Raw genomic sequence first — 22,232 nt, 5'->3', positions numbered from 1 at the left:
ATATATATAAGACAAAAATCAACTCATCGAAGAAATAAAAATCATTTTTTATAGTAAAAAAGACAAAAAATAGTCCCGTTTACGAGAGGCCCGTTGTACTCAACGGAATCAACCTGCCCGTGCGCCGACCTCAGCCAGCCCCCAACCGTCCTTCTCATCCCGTCCCTGGTGCCGGGGCGAGGACAGTCTCGTCATTACGCCCTGCCCCTCCGTTTACCTCCCTCTCTCGCCACCTGTGGCCCGTCCGGCCAGGATTAATAAAAGCAAAGGGGGGAGAAACGCTAACGCCAAAAGCCCCGGAAAGATTTTGCCTTTGCTTTCTTCTCTTCCCAATAACCTCCGCCCTCCCTCCCTCGCCTCGCCCCCGTGTGTTATCTATCCCCGTCCTGCACATCCACCCATCCCGCCGCCCTGCGCTCCCTCGTCTCCCCCCACCCCACCCCCACCGTCTCTCTCCTTCTCTCTCTCTCTCTCTCTCTCCTCCGCGCCGCTTTCTAGGGTTTTTTCCCTCGCCCCGCCCGCGCACGCACGCACGCACGCACGCCGCAGAGGAGCCAGGGTCTCCGCCCAGAGGGAGGATGGGATACGACGGCGCCCCCTCGCCCGCATCGGCCGCGGCGCGCGACGCCAAGAAGAAGAGGGTAAGTCGGGTGTGGTGTGTGGCGTGATCTGCGATTCGATTTGCGGGCCGGGGCGCCCCCCGGGCTCGGTTGGGGATTGCGCGGCCTTCTGATCCGATCTGCCGATTTTTCGTGTCCCGCAGGGTAACCGCTCGTCGGCCAAGCTGAAGCAGTGCAAGCTCGACGCGCGCCGCGAGCAGTGGCTGTCCCAAGGTCTGATCCCGTGCCTGCTCGTGTATATTCTTTTACATGTGTTCTTGTTCTTTTCCCCTTGCTCTCTCGTCCCCAATCCCGGAAGTTGGGATCTCTGCGCTGCGTGCCGTAGTTGCGGCGTCTCTCGTCTTTGGGTGCCTGTGTGGGAGCTGGGATACTTACGGGAATCTGATTATTTCGGAAAAAGGGTGATCTAGGTGCTACAAATTGATAAACTTTTATTCAAGATGAATATTTCGGGTTCAAATTCTGATCTTTTTGCGTTTTGGATTGGTCTAGTCAAGGATGGGAAGGAGGCCACGGCCAAGCCTTTGCCAGCAGCCGCGGGATCAGGCGCAGGGTCGAATGCTGGGTCCCCTATCCTTGCTTCGCCACACCCTCCACTCCCCCGACGGCGCGCCGATGCAAGGTCAAGGGGCGGGGCTCTGGAGGACGACAAGGAGGATGCTGGCGCTACTGGGCATGAAGTAGGCGGCAGCGACCTTGACTCACCTATGCACAGCCCTTGTTCAGACAACTCTCGAGGCGGCGGCTGCGCTCAGAGTAAGCGCTGCTCCAGCAATGGTGGTGGCCCCAGTCTCAGCAGTGTGAGCAGTCTATGGTCCAGTTCCAGGAGTGTGAGTGATGCCGAGGATGATGACACAGGCAGCGGCCCTGAGGAGGAAAACGGGGTGCTGGATGATTGGGAAGCTGTTGCTGATGCACTTTCAGTCGATGATAACAGTCATTGCCACCAGAGTTTCGGTACCACGATTCCCCCAACAGCTACAAGTGACTCGGTGCCTCAAGCAAATACATCAAAAAGAACAGAGCCGATTCGTAGCAATGCAAGAGCTTGGGCACCAGATGATACGTTCCGTCCACAGAGCTTGCCCAGTATCTCCAAGCAGGCAAGCTTCCCGGCGAGGATTGGCAACTGCTGGGGAATGGGTATGAGTGCAGCACATCAGAGTATCCTCTCGATGCCATTATCTTGCCCAATATGCTATGAGGATCTTGACCCAACAGACTCAAGCTTCCTCCCCTGCCCTTGCGGGTTTCATCTGTGCCTCTTCTGCCACAAGAGGATCCTTGAGGCGGATGCACGTTGCCCAGGGTGCAGGAAGCTATACAATGCAGGGTCTGCAGCAGAAGGAGGAGCACCAGCACCAGTGCGCCTATCCCGTTCTTGTAGCATGGGTCCAAGACACTAGGCTGTGTGAAGGCTATGATAGCTCTATGCCGTAGTTCTGCTTTGCATGTTACTGTCGGATATGCTGGTTTTGTTGCGTATTGTCTGCTTTTGGTATAAAGAAATGTGAATATTTGAATAGATGCTGTGCCCATATAGAGTCTCCAGGACCTTGGTATCCTTTTTGTACTGATGCATTCCGTGTAATGCATATGTTGCTGGAGATTGGAGAGGACCTTTTGTTGTTACAGTTTGTGAGATCATATATAATAGCTAAGGTGACTGTTATTTCCTTTCCACTAGTATATGCTGTTAGCAGTTGAGTCATGTTCACTTAAGTCTAGCTCTTGCTATTTTTACTTATTATGTGATGGTCTTAGGACTTTATACTACTATACTAAGACAAGTGGACATTCTCCTGTATTAAACGCTTGTATCTAATCTTTATAGTCTACTTTACATAAATGCTGATGTTTGGTCTGTGAACATACTTCACTGAGAAGATGTGATGTTACTCTAAGTAGACTCCTACCCACTTTCATTATCAATATTTGTTTTATATATCTTTACCATATTATCATTTCAGGCTCTGGTCATCAATAGTCTGTGTGGGTGGGCTTTCATATGGTTGTGATCTTGGCAAGGAAAATATTTCACTATTGTAGTACTACTATGTGTGGTGTGTTGTCTTTCTCTCTAATTTTGTTATTTCGGTTTAAACTTCATAATGTGTTTTAACTCAGCCTGATAACTCTTAACATGCAAATGTGAACTGTGATTTAGTAAAGAAACTCCTTGAACTATGCACTTCTTTTAACTTTCTATAAGCCATCTTCTCCTGATATGATGCCTGTTTTACATCTATATATATGTTAGCTTCTTGTGTTGGATCTTGTTATACTCCCTCAATTTCTTTTTTACTTCGCATAGTAGTTTTGTCTCAAGTCAAACTTTCTTTAATTTGATCAAGTCTAGAAAAAAAATGTATCAACATTCACAATACCAGATCAATATCAATAGATCCATTTTGGAATATATATTCATATTGTATTCATTTGGTATTGTAGATGTTGATATATTTTGATCTACTTCTGTCAAACTTCATAATGTTTAACTTAAAAGACAAAAATCTAATATGAGAAGTAAAAAGAAAAGGAATGAGTGCAGTGCAAGCCACGCTGTGCTATTACTCACGTTTTGACCTATCTTAAATTATATTATTGATGTGGTTATCAACGTTTTTTTTCATGTTAATCAGAATGGCCTAATGAATAGAAATAATGACTATAACCTTTTGACATTTGATAACTGATAGCCGTAACATTTGACAGTCTCAAAATCCTTGGATGTCAACAAATGCAACTTATTCCCTTGATGCATATATAATGTGAGTGCTTTACCTTCTAAGCATTTTGTTTAAAAGCTAATATTGTTGGGCTACAAAAAGTAGACCTTAAGCTTATGGCTAAGCTCCATTTACCCTTGAAACCTAACAACAGCTTCATAGTTGGGACAAAAATGCCTTAGAAAAAGCTTGTCTTGTGCTCTTGTAATCCCACATCGATGCATTTAAAATTTGTATCATTAGATCCATCATGAAGTGTGTTTTTTATATTATCTTTATTTTTTGTTGAGGATGTTGATATTTTATTCTAAAATCCTGATCAAACATACATATGTTTGACTTTTATGGAAATTTTATGTACCTTGTATTCTAGAAGGGAGTATAGTACATGGGTTGCACTAACCCTGGGCTGTCTATCACAGGTGAAATTACATGCGGTGTGAGCTATGAATATCAGTATTGGAACTGTCGGGATAAATGCAATCAGTATTTACATGTTAAATAGCTGAACTAAAATTAAAGCTGTGTGCTGTTTTGCATCTTGTAATGGCTTCAGCACCATGGGCTGGCTGAAGTTAAACCCAGATCTTGTCCACCAGTCTGCATTCCTGGTTATTAGAGAACTAAACAGGCTTTTGTTTGTTAGAATTACAATGCTAGAATGACTGTGTTCCCCTGACATGATATCATACTGTTTATGCTTGTTGCCCCCCTTTATGCAAATGTTTGGTACTCAGATCACTAAAGTAGTTACCTAAATGCTCTTATATTTGTTTCCGGAGGGAATAGATTGTATTGGATGTTCATGCAATGTGTGTGCCAATAGCGCCTTGGGCTGTGAAAAGAACGTGGGTGATGAATGGCAAATATGGAATGCTGTTTGCAACATTTTTTCTGATTACGCTTGTATGTGCACTGCTGAGTGAACTGCTGAGCTCTACCATTGCACCGAAATACTGTTGCTTTCCCGCATTGATATATTTACACAGTTGCGCTTTGTATGAGCATTTCGTAGGGCCGCTTGCATTGTGTCCCCGAATCATCCGTTTGCTGTTGCCAGGGTACTGCCCGCCGCCCTCTTAATATTGATGCAGCGCCCTAAATTATATTGTGCACGATTTGGTGCATTAGCACCTCTTAAAATCGAAACAGAGTTAGATGAACGCTAGAACTGCGTAAGCTTTGCATCACTAATTACTGAAGAACGAAATGGTTGGCCTCTGGTTGTACTTCCAAGTAATACAGAGCAGTTTCACACCACCTGGATTCAAAAAATTATCTCAAAAGAAGAACAAAAAGAAGCAAAATAACACTACTCCCTACATTCATTTGCGCGACAAGTAGTACAGATCGGAGGGAGTAGTGATTTGATCTCCGAACCGAAAATCAACAGAGGTGGGAAAAGTGAGGCGTCAATTTCATAATGTCAATGTAGGCTTCGACGTGGACCATGCTCAAAATCACAGCAAAAGGCTACAAGGGTAACGGAAGCATCATTTGCTAAATCAAAGATTTTTCCCGGTGGTGTTTTGGGCGTTTTGGTAGAACGCGACTCCGAAACAACACTAGCTAATAGCCAAGCAAAAACAGATCAAACATCAAAAGTGATAAACATCAATCAAAAGTAATCACGAACCATGAAGAATGGATTGCACGAGTACACATGATGAGTCACCAAAATAATTATTATAGGCCGCAGAAAGTATGCTATAGTACACATAATGAGTCACCAAAGTACTTCTAGGCACTGAAAGTATGCTACTCCTACAACCTACTCCGTAGCAAGGACTCCAGGGTGTGGAAATTCACATTTCACCGGAGACAAGACACCGCGACGAGACTCGATACAACAGCTGATCAACAGAGTAACCTGTTGACTTCCCTCTTCAGCCACAGAGCGCGAAGCCTGGGCTCATACGAGAGAAAGATCTCCCGGTTCACCGTGTCCTTGAAAACATCAGCAGCTAGAACCCTGACTTGATCAGACACATCCGTCATAGAATGCAGAGCCTTGATACACCTTGAAATCGAGAACTGCTCGCCGTCCTTTTTGGTTTGTTCCTTCATGCGAGCCTGTTTCATTCTGAAGTCTAGATAAGCCTCCATGGTCTGTTGGATGTCGGACGCCTTGCGCTTCTTGGGCTTGTCCTTTTGTGGTTCTATGCAGGAGCTTGACTGCGCGGGTTCATCGGCTCTTTGTTGCGGCTTTGGGTCTGCCCCAGGCTGTGGTCTTTCCAATGCCTCTTCATCGTGATTTTGCAGCAGATCGACATCTTCCAGACCTTGTGATCCTAGCTCCAGAGTTCTTTGCAGTGTGCTGATGTTGTTCTCACCCTCATCAATGCTTCCAGGAACCAGTGCAGAAAGTCTTCTAGACATAATCTGCAGTGTGCTGGTGTTGTTGTCTTCCTCGTCAATAGACCCGACCCCCTCAGGAATATCCCCTATCATAGTAGCAGATTGGTTAAGTGGTGTTCCCTTTCAACAATGCTTCTGAACCAATTAGAAAGGGAAGGGAATTACTTTCAAGTAACATCTCCAGCGATTGAAGCAATGGAAAACTCTTACTTTGGTACTTCCGCGCTTTTGGTGACTCCTAGTAAATTAAAACAAAAAATTAAATATTATGTGGTCATATAAATAATCACTCGAGTAGGAGTTAGAATCTCACGTCGATTATCTCATCCCAGATTTCATCTGTTGTTCTGATCATAGAAGCATTCTGGTCCCATGAAACACCATCACGCTGAAGGATGGATTTTATCAATTTATAGTCTTTCTTCAGCTGAGTCTCATGTTCCTGAATTTGAACTTTAGTAAACCCTGCATCTGGGTGCCTATCATTAAATTCCTTAACAATTTTCTTCCATCCCTCACTTCTCCATCCGTTTGGAGTCCTATAATGTGAATTATTGTTCTCATGTAGTATATCAATAAGCCCCTTTTCAAACTTCATCACCCACCTTGCTCTGTTTGCCATTTAACCTTGGAACAAGCTACAAAGCACAAACGGTACTGTTCAGATAACGGCAGTCAAAGGCAAATAAATCAATCAATCAAGTAGCCACTAGTACAGTTGATTTTAACAAAAAAAAGTGAGTCAGCATTACTTAATCCATGGACATACATTGGATAGTTGGGTCAGCCGGTACTCCTATCTTTCTTGTGATCACTATTACTATATGTAATGCATTAGATACAAGGACAGGTAGCATTTACATCTGAATCCAACAATATCCCGCAATGATGAAAGGAAAACGGTATTAGTAGCATTGATATTTCAATCCAGCAATTTTAGCTTGTTATACACTTGATACGAGAAAGGCTCTTCCTACAAATAACGCCACCCAACCATTCAAAGCAACATGAGCTCTCAAAGCAAAACATTATCCTAAAGCATAGTTCAAAATGTCAAAACAACAACAGCACGTTTGGCAATATTTGGGAAGGGGAATGGGAGCTTAGTATAGGGAGTTATATTGAGATTAGACATGCGATGAGTCGTTTATTCTCAATCCCCTGTTTGGCGCAGGATAGGAATTCTGTGTGAGAATTGAAGGAGAATTTGCATTCCCTTGTTTGGTTCATGGAAATTGGCTATGGACTAGACCACGGGAGTGAACATAAGTTACGATGAAGGGTTAAGATTGACTCACTAAAACAATTCCCTCCCAACTCCCACTCCCTCCCCTGTTAATAAAATGGTGGGAGTTGTAGTCTCAAGTCCCATGCCTATTCCTTTATAAATTCTCAACCCCCCTAACCAAACAAAAGATTTGAAGTCTCATACCCCTTTAATTCTCATTCCCTGACTGTTATTACCCCCAACCAAACACGCTGCAAAAGCATTATCCTCTTCTTGCCTCTGGGGCAGGAACATGGAATTTCAGAAACAAATAGAGCGGACTAGCATCTGCAACAATGCATGTGATAAATTGACTCCTAGGAGAGCAACCGAAACAGGGGTGGAATGCTGAACCCCGTACATTTTCTTCTTCTTAATAGAATGAATTGCCATCAGATAATTCAACTTGAATGGTAACAACACCAAAATAGATGTAGATGCACCCGCACCTTGGACAATCCTATCAATGGGATGGAGTTCACTAAGATCGATCTTGAGCAAGAAATATCTAGCTGGGATTCGGTTTTTCACAGGGAACAAATTCCCGGAGAAAAACGAACAGCGATCCGAGCAAGCTAGGGTTTCCTTACCAGCCAACCAAAGGAGCCGCGTCGAGTGGGCCTTCCTCTCCACACCGACCCAGTCGGAGGGAAGAGGACGCCTGCTCGCCTGGTAAGCGTGCTTCGGTCGAGATCTATGGCGGGTTCGACCGGCGGCGCGGCCGGAGGAAGCCGGCGGCGTCGGAGCTAAGGGAAGAGGAATATTTTCCTCTTCCTTGGTAGGCTAGCTAAGTTTGGGGGTTTTGCGGAGGATGGGAATGGAAAATGTTTGGTTGGATTATCTGTTCATTCATTGTTTGGATGGTGGTGGATTGGGAGGCACCGAGAGGGTATTGGGTTGGGCTGGGTTGGGTTGAGATAAACAGCTTTGCAAGTCGTGCCGTTCTAAACCAGGGGGATTGGAATTTGGGAGACAGAGAGGGTAGATGATTTCCTGTGAGCAATGGTTTTTAATATTTGGAATTTTGAGACCATTTGAAATATGTCTAATGGTTTTTAAGAGTAGAAATGAGAGGAGATAATATGACTTCTTCATAATATTATTGGGAAATATGTATATGTTTCACATTTTTCAGGAATTTATAAAACCCTACCACGTTTCTCTAGATCTCGTTACTGCCTCGGGTGCCGATCCGCCACCAGATGGTCGTGGTCCCTCCCGTTCCTCCATGTGATGACCAATGTCGTCGAGGAGCTCACCCTTTGTCCATGCGAGCAAAGTGGGCGATGGTGCGGACGACCCCCTCCAGTTTGGGCCTCTGCTGGGTGGGGCTCGATTTGGATATTGATGGTTGTCGCTGCAGTTGGTGGTCGGTGGCTGGCGGGGTGGGGTTAGCCATTGTAGGTGGGCGTGAGGCAAGGAGTCATCCAAGGAGGGGAAGGAGTGGCCTTTTTCGTCCTCTACTGTGATGGTCCATGGTCGTAGGCGTGATACGTGGCCGGCCTCGGGGCCAAGAATGTCAGGGTGGTGGTTCCAAATTGCGGGGCTACACGGTTTGGTTCTTCAACAAGTAGGATGGTGCTTGGTGTTGGTGGTGTGCTTGGGTATGCGGGTGGCGATGTGCGTTGTGGTCAGTTATCTTGGCAAAGTTGTCGCCGTTGGTGGTGGCCAAGCCCTAATTTGGACATGATGTCCCCCGTTCCATCATGGTGAGGACCTCGTTGTGGAGGGCTAGTGGTGTGCTCACATGGCACGATGGAGATGAGTTCGAGCGAAAGCTTTGCGCATCAGCGCCGACAACGACAATGCATGTGGGTGGTGTGATCCTCTTGGGGCGCCACCTTGGTCCCTACCTCTGAGGGTGAAAAACTGTGCCATGTAATTACCCACAAGTATAGGGGATCGTTTGTAGCCTTTTTTGATAATTAAGAGTCAAACCCAACGAGGAGCTAAAGGTAGAGTTAATGTTCTCTCAAGTTCCATCGACCACTCGTACAACTCTACGCATGCTAATGCTTACTTTACCTAGAACAAGTATGAAACTACTTTGCGGGAAGGAAACTAGAAGTACTTAGTGGGTGTGATAGAAAGGTTTGCAAGGTAATAAAGAACAAGTAAATAAAAGTTAGGGGTTGTTTCGATAAAGATTAGTTAAGTTAGTTATTTAGTAGAAACTTTTTTGTAACGCAAGAGAAAGATTGTTCATAGAAATTGAATATAACACGATAGATACCGCTACCTCTTGAGCTTGCGTTGGTTTTTTCCTTGAAGAGGAAAGGGTGATGCATCACAGTAGCACTAAGTATTTCCCTCAGTTTGAGAACCAATGTATCAATCCAGTAGGAGAATCAAGCCAAGTGTCCAGAGTACCTGCGCAAACACAAACGAGCTTGCACCCAACGCTATAAAGGGGCTGTCAATCCTTCAAGATTGATTGCAAAGTGAGATCTGAAGGCGGAAAGTGCAACGAAGTAAAAGTGTAAGGCTGAAAATATGATGTGAAGTAGACCCGGGGGCCATAGTGTTCACTAGAGGCTTCTCTCAGAATAGCAAATATTACGGTGGGTGAACAAATTATTGTCGAGCAATTGATAGAACCGCGCAAAGTCATGACGATATCTAAGGCAATGATCATACATATAGGCATCACGTCCGAGACAAGTAGACCGATACTTTCTGCATCTACTACTATTACTCCACACATTGACCGCTATCCATCATGCATCTAGTGTATTGAGTTCATGACGAACAGAGTAACGCCTTAAGCAAGATGGCATGATGTAGAGGGATAGACTCAAATCAATGATGTAAACCCCATCTTTTTACCCTTGATGGCAACAACACGATGCGTGCCTCGCTACCCCTTCTGTCATTGGGTGAGGTCACCGCACGGTATGAACCCAAAACCAAGCACTTCTCTCATTGCAAGAATCATAGATCAAGTTGGCCAAACAAAACCCACAACTCAAAGAGAATTACAAGGATATGCAATCATGCATATAAGAGATCAGAAGAAACTCAAATAAGATTCATAGATAATCTGACCATAAATCCACAATTCATCAGATCTTGACAAACACACCGCAAAAGAATATTACATCGGATAGATCTCCATGAAGATCATGGAGAACTTTGTATTGAAGATCCAAGAGAGAGAAGAAGCCATCTAGCTACTAGTTATGGACCCGAAGGTCTATGGTGAACTACTTACGCATCATCAGAGAGGCAATGGTGTTGATGAAGAAGCCCTCCGTATCCGAATCCCCCCTCCGGTAGGGCACCAAAACGTGCCCAGATGGGATCTTGCGGAGACAGAAGCTTGCGGCGGCGGAAAAGTATTTTCGTGGATCTCTCGCGTAGTTTTGGATTTTTCGGGAATTTATAGGCGGAAGAGGTAGGGCAGACGAGCCACACGGGGTCCACAAGCCTGCTAGGCGGGCCCCCCTGGCCGCGCCTAGGGGGCTTGTGGCCTCCCCTGGTGGCCTCTGCCTTGGTTCTCACGCCCCCTGCGTATCTTCCGTTCCGGAAAAAATCTTTTCGGAAGTTTTATTCCGTTTGGACTCCGTTTAATATTCTACTCCGAAAAATATATAAAAGGCTTACAAAACATTCAAAGTTTGACAAGATAATAGCATGGAACCATCAAAAATTATAGATACGTTGGAGACGTATCAGATACTTATCATATGCATTGAGGGAGAGGCATACACTAACACACTTCCCGTACTTGGATCATATGCACCTATGATTGGAATTCTAGCAAGCATCCGCAACTACTAAAGATCATTAAGGTAAACCCCAACCATAGCATTAAACATCAAGTCCCCTTTACTCCCATACATAAAGAATCCCCGTACTCGGGTGTAAGCTTATGTCACTCTAGCCACCCACTATAAGTGAATGATGACCATATTGCAAACTCTCCAGCGGGAATCCCTCACGTATGCGTTGCACGGAAGGCACCTTAGGACAACACCATATTAGCATACAACTCATATCAATGAAACCATACCACAATTAACCCGTAGGGCGAAAGAGATATACTCAAACATCATAAGATAGTCGTACATCATTGGATAATAATATATAGCATTAAGCACCATGTTTAATTAGAGATTACAACGAAAAAAGAGGTTTTACACCGCTTCATAGAGGAGGAGAGAGTTGGTGGTGACTGATATGTCACCAACGTATCTAATTTTCCATACACTTTTGCTCACGTTTTGGCCTCTAACTTGCATGATTTGAGTGAAACTAACCCGGACTGACGTTGTTTTCAGCACAACTACCTTGGTGTTATTTTTGTGCAGAAATAAAAGTTCTCGGAATCGAATGAAACTTTTTGTGAATTATTTCTAGCATTTCTAAGGATTTATGGAGCGAATGTTGGAAATATGCCCTAGAGGCAATAATAAATTAGTTATTATTATATTTACTTTTTCATGATAATTGTTTATTATTCATGCTAGAATTGTATTGATTAGAAACTCAAATACATGTGTGGATACATAGACAACACGTTGTCCCTAGTAAGCCTCTAGTTGACTAGCTCGTTGATCAAAGATGGTCAAGGTTTCCTGGCCATAGACATGAGATGTCGTTTGATAACGAGATCACATCATTAGGAGAATGATGTGATGGACAAGACCCAAACTATGAACATAGCATATGATCGTGTCAGTTTATTGCTACTGTTATCTACATTTCAATGTATTTGTTCCTATGACCATGAGATCATGCAACTCTCGGAGATCGGAGGAATACCTTGTGTGTATCAAACGTCACAACGTAACTGGGAGACTATAAAGGTGCTCTACAGGTATCTCCAAAGGTGTCTGTTGGGTTGGAATGAATCAAGACTGGGATTAGTCACTTCGTATGACGGAGAGGTATCTCGGGGCCCATTCGTTAATACACCATCACAATAATCCTTGCAAGCAATGTGACTAAGGAGTTAGTCACGGGATCTTGTATTACGGAACGAGTAAAGAGACTTGCCGGTAACGAGATTGAACTAGGTATGGAGATACCGACGATCGAATCTCGGGCAAGTAACATACCGAAGAGCAAAGGGAACAACGTACGGGATTAACTGAATCCTTGACATAGAGGTTCAACCGATAAATATCTTCGTAGAATATGTAGGAGCCAATATGGGCATCCAATTCCCGCTATTGGTTATTGACCGGAGAGTGTCTCAGGTCATGTCTACATAGTTCTCGAACCCGCACGGTCTGCACACTTAAGGTTCGATGACGTTTCGGTATTATTGAGTTATGTGTGTTGGTGACCAAAAGTTTTTTGGAGTCCCGGATGAGATCCCGGACGTCACGAGGAGTTCCAAAATGGTCCGGAGGTAAAGATTGATATATAGGAAAGTTGCATTTGGCTTCCAGAAAGATTTCGAGCATTACCGGTAAAGTATTGGGAGTGATGAATGGGTTCCGGGGTTTTACCGGGAGGGGCCACCCACCCGGGAGAGGATCTACTGGGCCTAAAGGTGGCACACCATCCCCTAGTGGGCTAGTGTGTCTAGCCCAATAAGGCTACTTCGGCAAAGGTGCAAAAAGGAAAGAAAATGGGAAAAGGGGAAGGAGGAAACCAAGTAGGAAGGGAGTCCTCCACCAAACCGAATTGGAGGAGGACTCTCCTCCCTTGGCTCGGCCGAACCTCTTCTCTTGGAGGAGGAGGCAAGGCAGCCCTTCCTCCTATATATAGTGGAGGTTTTGAGGGCAAACTACACCAGAAATTAGCCACGTGTTGCCCTCTCCTCCATAGATCGTCTCCCTCGTCTAGATTAGTCCGCCATAGCTTGGCGAAGCCCTGCTGGATTAGTTCACCACCACCACCACGATGTCGTGCTGGATAACTCATCTACCTCTCTGCCCCTCTTGCTGGATCAAGAAGGCGGTGATCGCCATCGAGATGTATGTGTGCTGGACGCGGAGGTGCCATCCGTTCGACGCTCGATCGGTAGTTCATGGGACGGATCGTGATTGGATTGCGAAGACGTACCACTACATCAACTGCGCTCTTTAACGCTTCATCTTAGCGATCTACAAGGGTATGTGAAAGGATCTATATGGTTGACTAGAGGGCGGGTGAATAGGAACTACCATTTTTTAGCTTGTCTTAACAAATTAGGGTTAGCAACTAAAGGTTCTCTATATGAACAACTAGGTGAGCAACCTATATGATGCTAACAACAAGGACAACAAGTGCAAGCAAGGAATACACCACAAAAATACTAACTACAAAGTAAAGGTAAGAGATAACCGCAAGTGGAACCGGTGGAGACGAGGATGTGTTACCGAAGTTCCTTCCTTTTGACAGGAAGTACGTCTCCGTTGGAGCGGTGTGGAGGCACTGCTCCCTAAGAAGCCACTAGGGCCACCGTATTCTCCTCATGCCCTCACACAATGCGAGATGCCGTGATTCCACTATTGGTGCCCTTGAAGGCGGCGACCGGACCTTTACAAACAATGTTGAGGCTATCTCCACATAAAGCTTGGAGGCTCCCAACAAGACCACAAAGCTTCACCACAATGGAATGTGGCTCCGAGGTGACCTCAACCGTCTAGGGTGCTCAAACACCCAAGAGTAACAAGATCCGCAAGGGATTAGTGGGGGGAATCAAATATCTCTTGGTGGAAGTGTAGATCAAGGCCTTCTCAAGCAACCCCTAGGAAATCAACAAGTTTGATTGGCTAGGGAGAGAGATCGGGCAAGAATGAGCTTTGGAGCAACAATGGAGCTTGGGGAGGTAAGAGGTGACCTTCTTAGGGAAGAAGACACCTTTATATAGTGGGGGGGGGGACAATCCAACTGTTACCCTCCCACCTACTGCACTAGCCAAGCGGTACTACCATTGATAGGAGCGATACTACTGCCCCTAAGAGCGGTACTACCGCCCGGTAGCTCACCAACCACGGTAGTAAGAAAATACTACCGTGCATACCACTATTGAGGCAAAAGGATGCGCAAAAAGTCCGACGGAGCGGTAGTAAAAAACTACTACCGCCCCGAAGGCGGTACTACCGATGTGCGAGCGGTACTACCGTTGGCCCTTCTGCACATACAAGGGAAAACATGGTTGGAGCTCCATTTGAAGCAAAGTAAAGGTGGTGCAATAGAAATGTGTACGTGTTGATCCCAGCCAAACCTTTCCGATGCGGACCCCCTCTTTATAGTACGACTTTCCTACGACTCAAATCCACCAAAGAGAAACGCAGAAAGCAACCGTCTTTGAAAGACTCCGAGGGGCATCGAATCGTCTTGTGCCTAGTCATGAATTATCTGAAATGCTCAATGCACATGATTAGTCCGCACATGCATTGTCATCAATCACTAAAACCACTTAGGGAGAAATATGCCCTAACAATCTCCCCCTTTTTGGCGGATTGATGACAATACAAGATTTGCTCTAAAGGATATAAAAATAGCATATGCAAACCCAAAATCTACAAACTAGAGGCAGGCCCCATGGATGTGTGCATACTTAAAAAGGATATGGACTGCCCAGCCCACAATCAAAGAAGAGCACAGATACGTCTCCATCGTATCTACTTTTCCAAACTCTTTTGCCCTTGTTTTGGACTCTAATTTGCATGATTTGAATGGAACTAACCTGGACTGGCGTTGTTTTCAGCAAAATTGCCTTGGTGTTGTTTTTGTGTAGAAATCAAAGTTCTCCAAACGTCCTGAAAATTTACGGAGATTTTTTTTGGAAAATATGAAAAATACATGCGCAAAGATCCACCTGAGGGGGTGGGCCAGTGGGCCACAAGCCCTGTAGCTGCCACCCCCTGGTGGCGAATGGCAAGCTTGTGGGGCCCACGTGGCTCTGCCGCCCCCAATCTCAGCTCTATAAATTCACTTTCATCCCAGAAAAAATAAAGAGAGAAGATTTCGTCGCGTTTGCGATACGTAGGCGCTGCCACGTCCTGTTCTTCATCTGGAGGGCAGATCTGGAGTCCGTTTTGGGCTCCGGAGAGGGGAAATCGTCGCCATCGTCATCATCAACCTTCTTCCCTCTCCAATTCCATGAAGCTCTTCATCGTTCGTGAGTAATCTATTCGTAGGCTCGCTGGGCGGTGATGAGTAGGATGAGATCTATCATGTAATCGAGTTAGTTTTGGCGGGGATTGATCCCTAGTATCCACTATGTTCTAAGATTGTTGTTGCTACTACTTTGCCATGCTTAATGCTTGTCACTAGGGCCCGAGTGCCATGATTTCAGATCTGAAATTATTATGTTGTCACCAATATATGTGTGTTTTAGATCCGATCTTGCAAGTTGTAGTTACCTACTATGTGTTATGACCCGGCAGCCCCGGAGTGACAATAACCGGAATCACTCCCGGTGATGACCATAGTTTGAGGAGTTCATGTGTTCACCAAGTGCTAATGCGTTGGTCCGGTTCTTTATTAAAAGGAGAACCTTAATATCCTGTAGTTTCCTTTTGGACCCCACTGCCACGGGAGGGATGGACAATAGATGTCATGCAAGTTCTTTTCCCTAAGCACGTATGACGACACACGGAATGCATGCCTACATCACATCGACGAACGGGAGCTAGCCACATATCTCTCCGTGTTATAATTGTGCATGATGAATATCATCCAAACAAATCACCGACCCATTTCCTACGAGTTTGTTCCACTGCTGCTGTTACTTGCTGCTGTTGCTACTTGCTACTGCTGTTACTTGCTACTGTTGCTACTTGCTACTGCTGTCACTACTGCTGTTCCTTGCCACTGCCGCTACTCGTTACACCGTTGCTATCATACTACTTTGCTGTTGATACTTTGCTTGCAGATATTAATCTTTCAGGTGTGGTTGAATTTGACACATTCAGCTGCTAATACTTGAGAGTATCCTCTCACTTCCTATTGGCGAACCAACAAATTTGGGTTGAATACTCTACCCTCGAAAACTGCCTCGATCCCACGCGCTGGTGGGTTATTGCAAGACAATTTCTAATTGTTGAGCAATCGATAATAGCATTCGTCTAGCCATTGCCAGAGAGTGCCAATCAACATTTTTCTGGCGCCGTTGCCGGGGAGGTATTGCTATATTCTCTGAGTTACTTGGGATTTATATCTGCTGATCGCTATGAAGAATCTGAAGGATCCAAAAACCAAAGTCTTGCCCTCAACTACGAGGGATGTAAGGAATTGCCATCTAGCTCTGCACTTGATTCACCTTCAGTTATGAGTAAGTTTGTGACATCACCTCCTGCTAGAAATCTTGATATGTCGCCTGTGCTTGATGATGCTTATGATGTTATGCATGATACTGCTTTGCCTGATACTGCTAGAGATGATATGCCTGATACTGCTAGAGATGCTATGCCTGATGATGCTATGCTTGATACTGCTAGAGATACTACTTTGCCTGATGTTCCACTAGGGGTATTCCTTGATGCTCATATTGCTAGAGTTACTGCCAATGCTCGTGATGCTTCTGAAACTGCCGATACTATTGAGATAGAATCTGCTTTTGCTCCTGCTAGATCTAGCTCTCCTAGATATGAATTGCCTGATATACCCGAGGGTTATGTTATGGAGGGAGAGATAGCTGAGGTTTTTCTTGCATGTAAGGATGCCTATGACGCTGAGAAATTACTTCTCAAGTGGAAGGAAAAATCTCTCAAAGCTAGGATGAAATACGACCCGAAGTTTGCCACTTCACCTATCTTTATCACCGATAAGGATTATGAATTCTCTGTCGATCCCGAGATAGTCTCTCTAGTCGAATATGATCCTTTGCACGGTTATGAGTCTGAGACAGTCATAGCCCATCTTACCAAACTACACGATATAGCCACCCTTTTCACTAGTGAGGAGAAGATCCGCCACTACTACATCCTTAAGTTGTTTCCTTTCTCTTTAAAGGATGACGCTAAAGCCTGGTTCACCTCTCTTGCTCGTGGATGTGTGAGTAGTCCCCAGGATATGGTCTATTACTTCTGTGAGAAATATTTCCCTGCCCATAAGAAGCAAGCTGCCTTGCAGGAAATATACAACTTTGCTCAACTCTAAGAAGAGAGTCTCCCACAAGCTTGGGGGAGGCCCGTCCAGCTACAGAATGCTTTGCCTGATCACACTCTTAAGAAGAACGAGATACTTGATATCTTCTATAACGGACTTACCAATGCCTCTAGAGACCACCTAGATAGTTGTGCCGGTTGTGTTTTTAGGGAATGAACTGTAGAACAAGATGAGACCCTACTGAATAACATCTTGATCAACGATAATGCTTGGACTATTCCCGAACCACCTCCTAAGCCAACTCCGAAGAAAAGAGGTATTCTATTCCTCAGTCCCGAAGATATGCAAGAAGCCAAGAAATCTATGCAAGACAAAGGCATTAGATCTGAAGATGTCAAAAATCTACCACCTATCGAAGAGATCCATGGTCTCGATAACCCGATACAAGTAGTAGAAGTGAATTCTCTACGTAGGTTTGATGAGAGTGATATTCCTTTTGACAAACCTGCTAGCCTATGCTTTGATGAATTTGACAACTTTGTTGCCAAACAACAGAGTTTCAATGATTATGTTAGCAGACATTTGGAACAAAGTACTCGTATGCTTAGCCATTTAAGTGCTTGTGTAGACAGAAATGTCAATGATCTCAAGCTTCTGAGTAAACATGCCTCTATGATTACTACTCAGGTAGAACAAGTACTTAAAGCTCAGAATGACTTGCTCAATGAATTAAATGACAACTCTGTCAGAGTCATTACTAGAGGAGGCAAAATGACTCAGGAACCTTTGTATCCTGAAGGTCATCCTAAGAGAATTGATCAAGATTCTCAAGGAATTAATGCTGATACACCGAGTCATCCTAAGGAGAAGAAGAAGGATGATAGAAACCTACACGCCAGTTCACTAAATACTGTCACACCTGAAGAACCTAATGATATTTCTGCGTATCATGCAGAAACACAATCTGGTGATGAACACGAACCTGGTGACAATATGGAGAGTGATGTTCATAATAATGCTCAACCTAGGAAGCTCAACCTAGGAATGATGAGGATGTGGAGATTGAACCTACGGTTAATCCTGATAACCCACAACCTAAGAGATACGATAAGAATGACTTCACTGCTAGGAAGCATGGTAAAGAAAGGGAGCCATGGGTTCAGAGATCTATGCCCTTTCCTCCTAAGCCATCCAAGAAAAAGGATGATGAGGATTTTGAGCGCTTCGTGGAGATGATAAGACCCATATTTCTGCAGATGCGGTTAACTGATATGCTCAAAATGTCTCCGTATGCCAAGTACATGAAAGATATCATGACTAATAAACGGAAGATACCAAATCTTGAGATCTCCACCATGCTTGCCAATTACACTTTCAAAGGTGGAACTCCTAAGAAACTTGGTGATCCCGGAGTGCACACCATACCTTGTTCCATTAAAGGAAACTACATAAGAACTGCCTTATGTGACCTTGGAGCCGGTGTTAGTGTTATGCCGCTCACTCTTTATCGTAGACTCGAACTGGATAAGTTGACACCCACTGAAATTTCTCTGCAAATGGCCGACAAATCAACTGCTTTCCCTATCGATATTTGCAAGGATGTGCCTGTTGTGGTTGCTAACACCACTATCTTAACAGACTTTGTTATCTTGGATATTCCCAAGGACGATGCCATGGCTGTCATCCTCGGAAGACCCTTTTTAAACACTGCGGGGGCTGTTATAGATTGCAACAAAGGCAATGTCACTTTCCATGTGAACGGTAATGAGCACACCGTGCACTTTCCGAAGAAACGATATCAAGTACATTGAATCAATGCTATCGAAAATACTTCATCGATTCTTATTGGGAGCTTTGAATGCCCTATTCCTCGTGTCAAGATGAAGTATGATTTTCTTGTTGGGGAGATACATATCCCCATTGAGGTTACTTACTGGCTATTCAAAAATTCTCTGTTCTCTCTTGCAATTCGAGAAAGTTTTGTCATGAGGACTTGATCAACCCCATTGACGGATTTGTTTCGATGACCATGAAATGGATGAATCAAAGAGTCACATACCTCTGTTTTGAGATTTCATTTTCTGTTGCTTAGAAGAAAAATGATAGATTTAGTTTAGTTTTTCCTGTTTTCTGTTTTAGCGTCCCGGAGAAAAATACCCCGAAAATAAAAGTTCTCCGATGGTCCTGAAAATCTAGTATGATTTTTTCTGGAATATTTGAAAAATACTGGGCCTGAGAGCTGGCCTGGGGGCCAGAGCAGTGGGCCACAAGCCCTGCAGCCGCCGCCCCCTGGTGGCGTCTAGCAAGCTTGTGGGGCCCACAGGGACCCCCTCCACTCATTCCAGCACCCATCCTCTTCTTCCACCTCCAGAAAAAATTGTTTCGCAGCTCAAACCCGTGTTCTTGCTCATTTGGCTGTGATTTTCGATCTCCTTGCTCAAAGCACCATTCTCCGAACCGTTTTGGGTAAATTACTCCTTGGTAAGTGACTCCTCCATTGGTCCAATTAGTTTTTGCTCTAGTGCTTTATCCTTCGCGTATTCTTGCTACCTTGGTGACCCTGTTCTTGAGCTTGAAATGTTGATTTAGCTGGTCCCAAGTAGTTTTAGCACGTGATACGGTCTCTAGGCACTAGTAGGAGTAGTTGCTACAAGTTGGGTTAATCTTTATTCACTTTTCTTTCGAAGTCTCTAAAAATTTCAGAATTTTTCAGAGCTATAAAAGGGAAAAGATGAGGAGGTTCTTGAGAGGCTCTTCAAGCCGTAACCCCAAGGAGGATGAGAAGAACCTCCCCAAGTACGTAGTCCCTCGAGTCACAGAAGTTTGAGCGTGCGAGTGGCCAAGTGATGAATTTTTGCGTGCCGCTGGGCTTTATGAAGACTTTTATTACTTGGTGGAGAACGCAGGTCTTACTGCGTTCGTTGAAGATAAGTGCTCGCAATACCTCCTCCTCACCAATATTTTCGTTCAAAGTTTCAACTTTTACCCGAGGAAGAATCCTCCCATGGTTGAGTTCATGATATACGATGTCCCCTAGTGCATGACGCTACATGATTTTTGCAATGTATGCAAATTACCTTATGTTGGGGATATCCGTGACCCTCATCCATGGGACTTGGAGGATTTCATTGGTACTATTGCTGTTGGAGAGGAGAGAGGAGTGTCTCGTGCTAGAATTGCTAGCATACATTTTCCTGTGCTTCGGTACTTCTCATTATTTGTGGGAAAATGTTTGATTGGCCGTGGGGAGGCTGGATCACTTAGTTCTCCAGACCTTGCGGTTTTGCGCGAAGGCCTTTATAACGATAAGACTTATAGCCTAGGTGCTATAGTAGACGAGCGGTTGAACACCAACCGTTCCAAGGGTGCCGTTTATGGAGGTATCTATGCTACCCGTCTTGCCAAACACTTTGAGATACCCATTAGACTGGGAGAGGAAGGAGAGATGCTTCTCCCTAAGAAATATCTGGATTATGACAACATGGTTTGCCATGATTTTCTGGATAGAGATGCTAGTAGACGGATGATTTATAACCTGGTATTTAGGCAGGGTACCCGAGAGACTATTACTTTGCCCGCTCCTTCTTTGTTCGATCTTCATGCAGGCAGGTACACTATTATTCCCTCGGACATCTACACATATTGGGGCTTGGCCCAACCACAGGTGCCCGTGCCCGATCTGCCAGTCGAGTACCAGACGCCAGTTTATTAGTGGGAGCCAGAGGATCTCACACAGCAGTGGCATCCACAGTCTGCTCCGGAGTATCCCGGAGCTGGTTATTTCCCACCTTGGGAGTATACCAAGCTAGGCCAAAAGCCTAAGCTTGGGGGAGTACGTGTTCTCACTAACTTTACATTCATGCTTATGCTTTCACTTTGTTAGCCGGTGTTTACACTTTGCCACTGTATTATCCATGCTAGTTTATTTTCATTTTCTTGTTTTGTGTCCTTTTGAGAAAACCCAAAAAGATTTTCCTTTCTTCTTTTGCTTGTTGGGAGCTTTCCCGTGTAAATAGTTTTCTTTTTCTTTGGGTCAAGGTAGAAGATATTGGTTTCAATGTTTAGTGGTTCTTGCATGCATACCTGTTTAGCTTTCAAAGAGCCATATTACTTTGTCTTCTCCTTTGTGTTTGCCTGCAGATTCAGCTTAGTCCAATGCACGAGTGCTCTTATTATTGTTCACATCATTTGATCGTGCAAATGAAAGGCAATAATGATGATATATGATGAAGCGACTGAGACTGAAAGGCTCGTATGAACTCTATCTATTTTGTTTTTGTAAATATGACTAGCTTGTCATGCCTGATTCAGCTTTGTTGTGAGAGAACCATGTTTGCAATGACAACTTAGAGATCATAGTTTCTGATGCCATGCTTAACTAGTGAGAGCTTATAATGGTTTGTCTTGAATGTCAACATAGATTTTTAGATGACTATGATGTAGCATGATAGGATGGTAATTCTCCTTTGAATGATTCAAGTGGCTTGACTTGGCGCATGTTCATGCATGTAGTTGAAACAAAATCTGTTGGGGAACGTCGCATGGGAAACAAAAAATTTCCTACGCGCACGAAGACCTATCATGGTGATGTCCATCTACGAGAGGGGATGAGTGATCTACGTACCCTTGTAGATCGTACAGCAGAAGCGTTAGTGAACGCGGTTGATGTAGTGGAACGTCCTCACGTCCCTCGACCCGCCCCGCGAACAATCCCGCGAACAGTCCCACGATCTAGTACCGAACGGACGACACCTCCGCGTTCAGCACACGTACAGCTCGACGATGATCTCGGCCTTCTTGATCCAGTAAGAGATACGGAGAGGTAGAAGAGTTCTCCGGCAGCGTGACGGTGCTCCGGAGGTTGGTGATGACCTTGTCTCAGCAGGGCTCCGCCCGAGCTCCGCAGAAACGCGATCTAGAGGAAAAACCGTGGAGGTATGTGGTCGGGCTGCCGTGGAAAAGTCGTCTCAAATCAGCCCTAAAACCTCTGTATATATAGGTGGGAGGGAGGGGACCTTGGCTTGGGGCTCAAGGAGCCCCAAGGGGGTCGGCCGAGTCCAAGGGGGGAGGACTCCCCCCCCCAAACCGAGTTGGACTTGGTTTGGTGGGAGGGAGTCCCCCTTCCATCCCACCTCCTCCTTTTTTTTCTTCTTTTTCTCTTGATTTTCTTCTTCTTGGCGCATAGAGCCCTTTTGGGCTGTCCCACCAGCCCATTAAGGGCTGGTGTGCCACCCTCAAGGCCTATGGGCTTCCCCGGGGTGGGTT

General features: G+C 44.9%; 2 protein-coding genes across 2 annotated transcripts; one reads left to right on the top strand and one right to left on the bottom strand.

Moving 5' to 3' along the window:
* Positions 1-295: 295 nt before the first annotated feature.
* Positions 296-2,297, top strand: LOC123426935. Its single transcript, XM_045110855.1, has 3 exons — positions 296-641; positions 764-833; positions 1,113-2,297. Exons 1-3 carry the CDS (start codon positions 579-581, stop codon positions 2,024-2,026), a joined length of 1,047 nt encoding a protein of 348 aa, XP_044966790.1. The 5' UTR covers positions 296-578; the 3' UTR covers positions 2,027-2,297.
* Positions 2,298-5,016: 2,719 nt separating this feature from the next.
* Positions 5,017-7,806, bottom strand: LOC123430387. The gene is made up of 4 exons (XM_045114254.1): positions 7,565-7,806; positions 6,021-6,345; positions 5,873-5,945; positions 5,017-5,793 (listed from the first exon to the last, which is right to left on the bottom strand). Exons 2-4 carry the CDS (start codon positions 6,327-6,329, stop codon positions 5,207-5,209), a joined length of 969 nt encoding a protein of 322 aa, XP_044970189.1. The 5' UTR covers positions 6,330-6,345; positions 7,565-7,806; the 3' UTR covers positions 5,017-5,206.
* Between the last annotated feature and the right edge of the window lie 14,426 nt (positions 7,807-22,232).

Source organism: Hordeum vulgare, chromosome 2H, assembly GCF_904849725.1.
Source record: "Hordeum vulgare subsp. vulgare chromosome 2H, MorexV3_pseudomolecules_assembly, whole genome shotgun sequence".
In the NCBI taxonomy this organism is placed as follows: domain Eukaryota; kingdom Viridiplantae; phylum Streptophyta; class Magnoliopsida; order Poales; family Poaceae; genus Hordeum; species Hordeum vulgare.
Note: the sequence above shows the minus strand (reverse complement) of the source record. Positions and strands in the feature narration are given on the sequence as shown.